General features: G+C 39.8%; 1 protein-coding gene across 1 annotated transcript in view; it reads right to left on the bottom strand.

Annotated features, from left to right (window-relative positions):
- Positions 1–13,325, bottom strand: part of FBN1 (fibrillin 1) — a 229,969-nt gene that overhangs the window by 199,785 nt on the left and 16,859 nt on the right. The window contains exons 3-4 of the mRNA XM_034994644.1: positions 2,147–2,229; positions 88–186 (exon numbers count right to left, since the gene is read on the bottom strand). Of these exons, the coding sequence (XP_034850535.1) occupies positions 88–186; positions 2,147–2,229 (182 nt within the window). The remainder of the gene's footprint in view (positions 1–87; positions 187–2,146; positions 2,230–13,325) is intronic.

Consider the following 13,325-nt stretch of genomic DNA (forward strand, 5'->3'; position numbering starts at 1 on the left):
GCAAGAGAAAAACCAAAAGCAAATTTAGGAGAAAATAGGGCATAACCACATAAAATAATATTATATATAATAACATGTTATACTCACTGGATCTGGAGCCACAGGAAGGAGATATCTGACCAGATGGGCAAGTGCACATATTTGGCCTAGAACAAAATCCATCCCCACAGGAATGCCGGCAAATGGCTGTGAATAAAACCAGAGATCTGTTAGTACATGACTTCAGAGCATGGCGCTTTACAGGAACCCAACCCTCAAATGAGGGAATCTGGACTCAGCTTCCTCATGAATTTTGCCATGATGACTTATGTGACCTTAGGTCTCAGGTTTATGCATTTACAGAACAAATGTGTTGGACTAAATAAGCTCTGGATGCAAAATGCAGTAACTCCCTTACTCCCATCGGTTCTCAACCTCTCTCTGCTTATTCCACCCAGCACCCAGTCTATCAAAAGCCCAGAACACCCTATTTAGAGAAAACAACACAAACAAAAGTCCTGCATTTAAACATATTTAAATGCCTACAAGCATTTGTTTTTATATTAACTTTAACATTTAATGGTATAAAAATTGCAGCAGGATTCTTGGGAGCTTATTTTATTATAAGCTACTATTTAATAATTTTTATAAAAATCCTGAGCCCTGCTAAGACTAATTCTCTACATCAGATCCTGCCCACCTGGAACATATAATCTACAGAACAGCTACTATCCTACATTTAAGTCCCATTCTCAATGACATCAACAGTCTGAGAGAAGAAATTTGGAATCCATTACAATAGCACTGATTCTATAGTCAAGAAGCTGTTCATCCTTTAGAGAAATATTAACACTTTCATGTCACTGAGAGACTAACATACTGGTACCAAATGCTCTGCTGGTGGCCAGAATAACAAGTTTAAATGGCAAATGATTTATATATATTAGCAGGTCACTACGTTTTATACTCAAAGGCATGATCCCTTCCTCAAATGCAAGCAGCAAATGAGATGTGCAAGGCTAAAAATAATACACTGGATAGTGCATTCAAACATCTGAAAAAGCTTAGGATAGGGATTGAAAACTATTAAGAAATAAACTGTCAAAGGATCCTATAAACATCCAATTAAATACCTGAAGACAGCATTTCTCAGAGATTCTATAGAACACCAGGGAGAGGGTTCTGTTGTCAAGTTCATTCAGAAAACTCCAAACACCATTCTATACCTCTCTTAGTGATTAAGTTTTGATCCCTAAATAAAGCACAATGTGCCAAATGAATAAGGTGCTTTTGGTCAAAATCAAGAATTGGGAAAGAGATTAACTTTTTTAGGTCACCGAGGGAACACTGGTTGAAATATTCTGTTCTTCTACACAGACCACTCTAGGCCAAGAGAGAAAGTGGAGTAATTCCTTAACATCCTTTCAGCTCTAAATTTCCCCATTACACTGACAGAGTTTTCTGAAAACTGGAAATCACTTCATAGGTATGACGACGGTAAAAGTTCATAAAGGACAGAAGCCATAACCAATCTGACATAGTATCTCCATTACATAGCACTTTTTCTGGCACGTGGTCTGCCACTCCACATTCGTGGGATATGATGACAATCTGGAGATTTGCTGTGATTGCACAGTCAATGGAGGAATCGCTGGTCCCATTTGAGCTCTTCCCTCCTCTTTCCATTCATCTGCATCTGATGCTCTATCCACTTCCTTTCCTCTCTAGAGTTAGGTCTGTCTTTGGCCTCGACCACCCAAATTCAATGTACAATGTTTGAGTAGGCTTGTGGGAGGCCAACAGAGTTAGAGATGACAGTAAGGAAAGCAGCAATGGTATCCTTTTTTCAAAATCCCATCAAAGTGATTACATAGTCTATGAAGCCAGGTCACATGTACCCTTGAGCAAAGTAACCCTGTGGCTCTCTTTCCTATATGTCAGAAATATTCTAAAGGAAGTCACTGAACTAAAGTATAACAGTCGTTTGACCAAATTAGTGTATTTCCCAATCTGGCTTCAGAGGAAGTAGGAAAATCTTAGAGCTGGAAGGTTCTGCTATAAACATACTAATGGTATGCAGTTACAAAGAAACAAGTACTAAGAATCACCATGCAACCAAAACAACAAAAGAAGAACATGAAGAATGACAGATCGTCTATTTACTTACGGACAATACACTGATTTCCACCAGGTAAGGTTTTCCATCCAGGACAACAGTAAGCATTATAACGTGATCCACAGACATTGGGTCTGGAAAAAAAAAAAAATCCAATCACAAGAATTCCATACTTTATATATATATATATGACAAAATAAAAGGAAAAAAAGGTCTCTGAGTTATAAGAATGGGGCAAATTTTTGCAGACTAAAAAAAAGGTAAACCCATGGTACTCAACACTGGCTTAGTAGTTTGGGATTCTTTAACATAATGATACCAATAAGGATATCCCTTAATATTACCTATGCATACATCAGAAAAATTAAAACCAGAGATGCCAAATGCAGTGCATTCTATCACTGCATTTGGCATAGTTATAAATATCTATGGGGCTATATGAGTCTAATTTAAACAATAAAATTCCTACCAATCTAGTTAAGAAAGGTCATCATAAAATCTGCATATAGAGTTTTAAATTTCTACTCATTGAAGCTGTGCGTATTTTTTTTCAATGACCCAACTCACCCCTAAAATGTGACCATATTCTTCCTTTCACTAGAATTATGGGAATCCAAACTCTGACATTAGTCAGAAAAAATAAAAGCCAAAAAATGTAAATATTTCTTTAGCCAAAGTTTGGAAACACAGTAGTTGATACCGGAAGTTACAGGAAAATAAAAACATGTAACTTCGGGTTTCTTGTTTACAGATATTTCATCAGGTTTCTTGGAGCAAAGCCTCCATTCAGAATCCAGATGATCCATACTTAACAATTTAAGGGAGCCACTGGGTAAGGCTCTAGCTAGTTCTGTATCAGAAATTAAGGCAGAGGATTGAACACACAGCAACCCCAAAGAAACCATTCATTTCACCATGCCACATCCGAGGGCCTAAACCTTGATGTACTTCCTCAAGTTTAGGGGCTGATGAATAAGGTCAAATGTTTTGCAATCAGTTTCACAAACAGTGGCTATTCCAAGGCCCGCTGGTATAAATCCTGCAGTCCCATCAGCATAAACCTTTAAAAACAACTTCGTAACTAAAATGTACTTCTAGTTGGGGTGTGCTCACACGATCTCCTTGTCTGTGTCGACCACGCGTAACAGCATGGAAGCTTCCTGCATCTCCTCTGAACTCACTACTTCAAGCACAAGCAGGACAGGGAACCAAGGTAAGGTCTTGGCCCCATCCTGTGCTCTCTCATGGCCCCAGAGGACCTGGAGCACTGCAGGGCAAAAAGCACACTTCCGACTGACTGATGTCGAGGTCAGAGAGAGAAGTAGGAAGAAAAGTTAAAGGAACTCGGGAAAGGGCCCTACATCCATACCCAACAGCCCCAGGTATCTCCAAAGCTACCCAGAAAATGACTGGATAGAGGCTTACTTTGTGCCTGATGCGAGGGGCTCTCTGAGCCTTAGTTTATGTCTCTACACATCGGGATAATGGAATGTCTGCCTTGGCCCCACATCATGTGTGTCTATCTATCAGATGAAATAATGGACATGAATGCAATGCAGCTTTACCTTCTGACCTAAATTAGCAACTCAACCAAAGGAACTATAGAAGGTTAAGGAAGAGAACGTTTATCACAAATTCTAAGCCAGGGGTTCTCAATCCTGCGCCCCTTCTGTGACAAAGTAGTGCCCCAAACTTCAGTTCAGAGTACCCAGAACTCCTCAGGGCAAGTCAGAATCTTGGAAAGGGGAGTGAGATGAGAAGTTAGGATAAGGAGCTAAGGTTGGGGGAGCAATCAAACCTTCCAAACTCCATAAAAGTTCTCTAGATTGAAAATGATAATCCAAGCCAGAGTTAACCACCTCAAACCTTCCCCACTAACAGCTCATTACAACTCCACTGGATCCATTCCAACCTCAAACCAAATCCTGGAATAGCTTCAGAGGACCCCTGAACCTTTGCAGGTGTCCTGTGGTCGGAATAAGTATGTTTTCAAACAAAAATCAGGACATATTGTCTGACAAGAATGAGTGTATTTATGGAGTAATAACACATATAACATGGTGAAAAAGCTAAGAATAAAGAGTCCAGAATCAGAAATTTCATCCTACAGGGCGCCTGGGTGGCTCAGTTGGTTAAGCGACTGCCTTCGGCTCAGGTCATGATCCTGGAGTCCTGCTTCTCCCTGACCCTCCCCCCTCTCATGTGCTCTCTGTCTCTCTCATTCTCTCTGTCTCAAATAAATAAATAAAATCTTTAAAAAAAAAAAAAAGAAATTTCATCCTACAAAACAAGATATTCCAAAGATTTTCCAAGGTGTTTGAAAAATCACAGTAATATAAACATGCCTCATTGTTTTTTCAATGTTTACAATCAACCTACAGACAAAAGATGGAAGAAGTTACGATTTACAATGATTGCAAATCAAAATGTAAATGTTTTAAACCTGCACCTGTAAAAGTAATGGTATAGCTGTCATAAACCAGGAAACGAGTTGGGAAGAAAGGTATGGAGAGAAATAAAGTAGCTGATCCAAGAAACAGAGGTTTAAGTATATTATATAATGTTTTAAAATAGCCAATAACTGAAAGTCATACTATGATTACAAAAAAAAAGTGAGAAGGCAAAGAGAGAGAAAAGGTATAGATATCTCAGTGAGCTATGGCCCTATCTTTCATGGCAAGGAGCCAATACGGGTACTGTGTAAATCTGGAAATAGAGGAACAAGCACAGTGCATGGTGTCGTGAAGATAAACATGAGAAGAACCAAAACCAGAAATGGTTAAAATTGGTTGGCTCAAGAGATGAGAATCTGGGGAAATGAAGAGAAATCTTTTGCATTCTCACCTAATACTCATTCATAACTGCTCATTTTTTTAAGCGTGCCGTTATACTTTGATCATCCTCTTTTATTTAAAGCAATAACTTTAAAAGTATAAACATCTTCTCTCATAAACGGGGTACTTTCTGCTTCATTGTATGAACGGTTTCATTCATTCACTGTTCCGTTTCATTAGTGATCACATTTTCACTTCACTGCATTACTAAAATTCTACATAATGTCTAATTGTGATTTATTTTTGTCTGCATGCTCTGCTTTTTTTTGCGTTTAATAACTTTATCCTTTATAGTAAGTAATATATCATTTCATTTCAAGTGTTTCAACCAATCTCCTCAAACAATGACTGTTTTAATGTCATTGCCATTCATCCTTTAACACACTGAATACTATTAGGCTATGTGGCTTATTGCAAGGTAGTAGAAAGATGTAAGATTTCTCCTCTGCAAACTTTGGTCTTGAGAACTGCAAACTAACAGCACTCATTCAAACAAGCTGGGTGGCATTTATTCACTTACACACAGGAAAAACAGCTCTAATTCTAGAAATAAATGAATGTCTTATTTAAGTTGGAAAGCACGAAGATATGTAAAGTCTAAAGTAGACACATTGGATTATTTCCATTATAAAAGATTTTATTTTAAGGTTTCAGCACAAAAAGCAGTAACAAAGAAGATAAATCTTTAGTGGTTATTTTTTTGTGTAAATGAAAGTGTAGCATTCATACCTTTCTCTTCCTTTTTACTTCATCAGCCATACCCACCAAACCCACCACCAAAACAAGTCAAGAGTTAAAGCTCAGTGGAAGTGGCAGTAGCATTTGGTAAATTAAAAGTAAAACTCAGGGTGCCTGGATGGCTCAGTCGTTAAGCGTCTGCCCTCAGCTCAGGTCATGATCCCAGGGTCCTGGGCTTGAGCCCCGCATCGGGCCCCCTGCTCAGCGGGAAGCCCGCTTCTCCCTTTCCCACTCCCCCTGCTTGTGTTCCCTCTCTCGCTGTCTCTCTCTCTGTTGAAAAATAAATAAAATCTTAAAAAAAAAAAAAAAAGTAAAACTCAAAAAGAACTTTATGCTAAGTGCTAAAGATACATTATTTCATCCTCATAGCAACCCTTTGAGGTAAGTTCTATTATTACTATCTTTAACACTAAGGAAACTATGGCTTAGGAAGGTTAAACAAACCAGCAAGTTCCCACAGCTTCGAAGTAAAGAATGGGGATGTGAACTCAGGAAGCCCGATGCCAGAGTACACTCTCTTAACCCTTATGTTAAGGCAGAGATGCATTTGGGGGCAAGATGGTATTCCACCCAATAGGATTCATGAGGGTATGAGTAACAAAAGCCACAAAATGTCCATCAGTAAACAACCAATTAAGCATAAAGGGTTTTTACCTGTATTCTAACAGTTTGGGGTGGGGGAGGAAAATTTAGAGTCCACTTCACCATTGTATATTATATTGTTTTAATTGCTAAGTCTTTATCTGTAACTTCTCTTACCAATTGCTTTGAATACAATGCTCTACAACAACCCACCTCCAATCTCTCTGGGGAATGGGTGAGCCTCAGCAGGCTGAATATTCAGATCCAGTTCAGACAGTACTCAGAGATTGTGTGGGCTAGCAAACGCCCCTCTCAATGGAGCAAACAGCTGGGCTTTGCCATGTCTGACCACATCAGTGCAGGAATTGGCCTCTGTCCGCAGCGTGTCCACATTCCTTAGCCAGAATCCACTTCTGCAAGTCTGGCCTCTCTTACAGGCAAGATAGCCTTTTTGCTTCCTATCCCAAGTTCAAATTCCCTTTCAGACAAGACTGGGGGGGGGGGGGGGAGTTCAGGGGGCTCTTATTTCATACACATGTGAAGTGATTAAATCCTTGGGCAAGAAGAATACCAAGCATTAGTTAAAAGTTAATGAGGCTGACCCTACTCCATGCAAGAGTTGCCTGCTTTTTTGAACTGTGAGGGGGGAAATGATGACTTAGTCCTCTTAAGTATATGTGTGGAGGGATATCAAAAGGCATACACCCCCACAAAATAAAGGGTGCCTAATTGTCCATGTAACATGCCTCAAGATAATATCCTAATATTCCACTATTCCAGTTTTTAAAAATAATAATTTTCTCTGTCAAAAAATGTGAAAGATCATGAAAAAACTATAATACACAAATGAGCTACATATATTGTGAACCATACATCATGACTTTAATAGTTTTCTGACAGATTTTTTTATCAAGGTAAAAAGAAAAAAACTAAAGAAAAACTATGAGTACTCTCTGATGAGGGGATCCACTACTACTCCAATAAACTTCGCAAGAGCTCCCCCCTTACTTAGGTGCCTTTATTCTGGCCCTTCTTGCTAAAGACGATGTCACATCCTCTAACAGTGATTTGAATACCACATGTGACTATTCCAGTCCATCTGCCAGTCACAACATCTCAAGTAATGAAACTTCAAACCCTGGTAATGAAAACAGCTTCCATGGCCTCCTCAAGCTTCCATGGGGGCCCTTCAGACCCAGGGACTCCTTTCTGGATTGTCTGGGTCAACACTGGCTGGGACTCAGACAATTCTGGTTTCCCCCTTTGAAGGCATAAGCCAGCCAACCTCTCCAACCTACTTCATGAAGTGTTATCCTCCTGATTTTTTGTAAATCTGAAACTATTCTCCAGTGAAAAGTTTCTTAAAAAGTAAAATAATAATACTGCAACTATGCAATTATAAATAAACTCTTCCAGGTTTTAATAGTGATCAAGACACAGTCTTTGCTGTTGGAAGAAGGCAGGCAAATATGCAAAGAGTGTCAGTACAGCAGGTAAAACACAGACATCAAGGTCAGCCTGGAGAGCTAGGAGTCCAGAACAATAGTGCTTTGCCCCATCATCCAGCATAGGCTCAGCAGAAACCTCTCTGAGCTGTGACTTGACGCTTCCCACTTGCTAAGAGGAATCATTATTCCATCCCACTGCTGAAATTCCTCTTAAATTCTCTAATGCCATTAGCAAACCCCTTGTTCATTATTTTATTTCAAGTTCTTATTTAAATTCTGGTTAACATATATAGTAAAATAGGTTTCAGGTGTCAAGTTCAGTGACTCATCACTTACATATAACACTCAGTGCTCATCCACAGCAAGTCCTCTCCTTAGTGCCCATCCCCCACCCCCCTCCCTCCAGCAACCCTCAGGCAATCGACTTGTTTCAATCTTGGTGTTTCACTGCTGGCCTGCTATCACATTCTTTTTTCCTGGCTTCCTCCTTCCTCTCTACTTCCTTAGGACAGTGTAGCTAAGTATCTTTTCACGTTCACCACCATGTTTAGTTCAGTTCTCCTACATTCCAAACATAGACCTTCACCCTCCCTAAGATGTGAAACATCTCACTATCAGCTTCAGATCTCTGCCAGGTAGGCCTAACCAGCCCACCCTCATCTTCACCTACACCTTCAATTCCACCGTCCTGTCCCGCTCCTTCCCCCCATCATCTCAGTCCTCACTCATGCATTCGCCACTCCTCCAGGACACACATGCTAAATCCAGATGCTTCTTCCACGTTTCCTTTTTAATGTATCATTTCATTTCCCCCTGCACTGGTAATCCTCCTCCTCCATTCATTCCAACCACCTCTCAACCTACCAACACAATTCCAGACATATCTCTCAAAAATCTACATATGCTATATTATAATTATATATTTTAAATAATTATATGTCTAGATTCTCACCCCTGAAACCTGCCTCTGCCCACTCTGTTCCAAAACTTCAGGCAGAGAAGCAATGTTTGCCACGCCCACAATATCCTGGAGTCTATTTAGAAGCATACAAGATAACATTGACTGAGTCCCTTAGTAAGTACAAAGTACAATTAACAAAGATTAATACTATGTCTTTGATGTCCTAAATAGGCCATCTGTAAATGCCACTAACATGGAAACTGCCTAATAGAACTATTTCTTACAAATTAATCCATTTAAAAGAAAAATCTTTCATACCTATTTGAAAGGCTATCCTTAGCTAAACAGTAATGTATAATGGTTTCATGCCTTGGTTATTTTGCTGATGTGCTGATCATTAATTTATTGTGATCAGTCAAGTTATCAATATTTACAGTTCAGGGATCACTATATTTCCTTCAAAAACTCAATGTAGACAATTCTATTTATTTCTTTAGCAAAAGAAAAACAAAAATCCCAAAGCAACTAAACAAAGGTTTTCAGCTCACAGATTGGTGCACATTTCACTGTGGCAGGTTGTTGCCACTGATCAAGGCCAGAGATGGTGCCAGCCATACGTGGCCAAATCCTAAAGACAACCATCACAAAGTTCACGGGGCAGCGTTGAAAGGTCTTTCTGAAGGTGCTACTTGGGGGATCACTTTCCTCACTGCTGAGTGGGGTAACTCACAGCACAGGCACAACAGAGAGGGGGCCGCATCAACAGTTTCATTTGCTCTGCACCCTACAGTGTGCTTTTGTGGGGATTTTGTGTTGATCCAAAGCAACAGTCCAAGAACTTAAAAGCCCAAGAATTGAGGTCACCATATCAGGGACACACACACACACATACACACATACAGAGCTTATGAAAACTAAAGAAACAGGAAGTTGCAAAGACAGTTCCCCCAAATCTGGGAGATCATTTTAGACTGGCAGCCTATTTAAAACCTGTTGGAATCTTTTATAGGTGACTGGAGCGTGTGTGTAGGTGTGCGTGTGCTTTTCTTTGAAAAAAAAGAAGAAGAAATTAAAGCCACAGGGTACACTGTAACAGGAAACTAGACATTGAACCACAAAGACGAGAAGCGCCACTCTGCACAGCAGGTCCTAATCCTGCTGATGCACTGAGTACTTTTTGCTTCTGGGACTCTGGATTAAACCACCCTAGAACACACAAGTCTGCAAAGACTACTAAACCATCCAAGTGGCCCCCAAGCTTCTAAAGGCAATGACTGGACTAACTTGCTGTCATAGTCTGCACTGAACCTACTGCTCTCTAAGAGAGGGAGAGCTGTGTCTGGCCGCCTGGCATCACTGAACCCCTGGCTGGTTGTATAAAAAGGTGCTCCCATCTACACATGGGGAGAGATGTATTTGTTTCTGAGGTTGGAACTTTACTATTTGACTCCATAACGACAAGGAGGGATTGTCTCAAAACCGAAAAATGAGCCTGTTTCAAATTTGCATCTCTCTCACATCCAAGAGGATTTGACCAATGACACCATGAAAACACATGATGCTTCTAGAAAACTGTTTCCCAGAACTCTGCAACCCCTTGACTTTACCTATGAGTTCAAGGATTATGCTGACATTTTCTTTGACTGGGCTGTTACTCCATTTACTCAAGCCAAAGCCATGTTGTACTTCTCCAAAGGGTAGATGAAATTGTAGAAATGATTGAAACACAAACAAGTAAACTAAAGAGGTGACCCAGAACCCGGTGTGGTAAAAGGCAGAGCCAGGTGGTGTCTGGGGAATTCACTGCTCCCTTCAGTCCCAACTGTTCCCTTCTCTCGTCTTTACCACCTGAACAGAAAAAACCACAATTCTCACCACTTCCCAGAAATCTTCAAACCACGAACTCTGTCCAGGGAGATAATAATATCTTCTGAATGTCCTGGCAGCCACACGAAAGACAGGAAAACCAGCCAATGGGGTCAGGCTTAGGGGAAAGAATGGGGTCCTTCAGGAACTGGTAGGGCACAGTGACTCCATACTCTAGTTCCGGGGACTGGCAGCTCCCAATTGGACTAACAGGTAGAGCTCCAATATGTCATTTCTCTATTGGTATTTAAAACTCAGAATGGCTTTTCCAATAGAAACAATGTTAATAGGTGGTGGTTTGGTCCCCAGGCTAATCAAACAGCAGTCTCTATCAGCTAAATAGGCTATTGTAGGCTGGTCTGGGAACCTGACCACAACTTAAAATGTTGTTTCTATGGGAAAACACATTCCACGGCAGGCAACCAGAAGGAAACTTGGCTACTCAAACTCATGGTCCCTAAAGCTACAGTGAGCTGTGAGAACCGAACACCTTAAACTCAGGCCACTCCACAGTCCTGAGAGGGCAGCTGGGATCGGCGCTTGCCCAGCCCCAGGCCCAGTGCCATCCCCCACCCCTGCGTGAGGCTGTCAGGGCCAACAGGGCAGATCCAGTAAGTCAAAAAATCAGGAATTTAAAAACTGAGTATACACTGAAACTAGTGAAACATTGTGTGTCAACTATACTCAACAACAACAACAACTGGGGAGTAATTGGATATTCTAATCCTTAATATACCTGATTTCTTTAGAGACCAGAAGGTTCCACCCCGCCAGCAACTATAATATGAGATCAATATCCTGGACTGGTTCACAGACCAAGAGTTCAGTGAGCCATTTCCAGAAAGACTGGCTTCCAGATGAAGCAAAGAAGCAGGTCAGTTTTGAAGTCTATTTGGTGGCCTCAATCTCATACTCAAGTTACTTAGCATTTCAGATCCCCTGGAATCCAATAATTACCCTCTCTTTTGCAATGTGAGTTCTCTAAAGATAGAAAATTCAGATCTATCTTTACAACCCAGCACCTAGCACAAGACCTAAATCTTAAATGGTAAATGAAGGTTTAGGGTTTTAAATGTACCTGTGACTAAGACAAAAGTGAGAGAGAAAGAACTCTGTCAGAGTAGTGAGCATTTAATTTGTTGAAAAGGTAAATGTTTATAAGAAAATAAATAACAAAATAAAGTATGAAAAAGATCATTATTACAAAGAAATCAATATCATTTCATCTACTTTTTTTAATTTTAAAAACTGAAAATGAAAAGTCAAGATACCCATAAAGAGAATTCACGGGGTCTGAGAGTGAAATTTTTCCGTGTTTCAGATGAATCACTTAGAAACATTTTACAGCTACAAAAGTTTCAGAAACCTTGTGCCTCAAACTTTACTTCATAAGAGTCAATAGGCAATGGGTCTTTTAAAACATTTATCTACCAAACTTTTTCATTAGCACAGAAGCAACATTGTTGCTAAGGAACAAAAAAATAGAAAATAAATCATTGATAGAATTTAAGCTTCTAAAAGTCGGAAGAAGTCAGCTAAAAGCATGCAGTCATTGAGATTATTTCATTGAAATTAACGATTCACAATATTAGGGATAAAGAACTTGATAACTTTTTTTAACTTTGCAATTGAGGCAAAGTTGTAAGCACTTATTTCTAAACATTTAGATCTCTGGAAATTTTTAACAAGAATAGGCTAATTTAAATTTGAGGAAATTTTACTGAATCAGAAATTTATCTAGTTCATGTGAAGATATACCATAGACTAAAAATAATAATTAGCAATTTCCAGAGAGCTTTATAATTTACAAAGTGATCGTGTGACTCTTCCTCCAAGTCTTATCAAGAAAATATATTTCTGTGCCCATTTTCAGATGAGGAAACTGAAATTCAGAGAAGTGAAGTAATTGCTCAAAGGTCACACAATGGAAACATGTCATAAATCACTAATTAAAAACAAAAAGAATTTATTAATAAAACATTCCAAGGTCAGTACTAGAGATTTTTAGAGATTAGAAAGATGTTTCCATAAATACCCCAACAAGAATGTGTTCATTTATATAAACTAGTTTATGCATAATTTTTTGTATTTCAGTTTTCTTTTCTTGGGTCTACAAAAACAAACATTTTAAGACAGATCTTCCAAAGCATATTGGAAAAAGAAAACAATGGTAAAAGGAACACATTTCAGAAACACTCACTCCTATAGACTGCTGTTTCTGTGTGGTGAGTATCCTATCCCGTTCCTTCTAGTGAAAATATGAGTTAGCTGTTAATATGTTCAGTGTTTGGGGGAGTGGGGGGATGGGAAGCAAGGTAGAGATTCAAAATGTGGACAATTCAAAACCTACTCAAAGCTGCCATTGGAGAGGCACCTGGGTGGCTCAGTTGGTTAAACATCTGCCTTACTGCCCCAGAGTCCTGGGATTGAGCCCTACATCAAGCCCTGCATCAGGCCCCATGCTCAGCAGGGAGGCTGCCTCTCCCTCTCCCTCTGCCTGCCTGTCTGCCTACTGTGATCTCTCTCTCTTTCTCCATCAAATAAATAAATAAAATCTTAAAAAAAAAAAAAAAGCTGCCATTGGAATATGTTTTATACATGTAATTGAATATGGGTGTGACTTGCCTTTCTAAAAGTCAGTTCAAGCAAAACCATCAGAACATGCAAGCAACTGTCTGATCTGGCTCAGGAAGACAATGAGCTGCACAAAGACCAGCGTGACCCAGACGATGTTCTAAAAAACGCTCTGGTTTTGGGTCTCTATGACTTAATTCAGAGGCTGTCGACACGCTGCCCATTCCATGGAAAATGTGGCAACTCACATTTCAACTGCCAGCACATCTCTTCCCTGAAATCCAACC

Source organism: Mirounga leonina, unplaced genomic scaffold, assembly GCF_011800145.1.
Source record: "Mirounga leonina isolate KUSES-001 unplaced genomic scaffold, KU_Mleo_1.0 Mir_91, whole genome shotgun sequence".
NCBI classification, from domain to species: Eukaryota; Metazoa; Chordata; class Mammalia; order Carnivora; family Phocidae; genus Mirounga; species Mirounga leonina.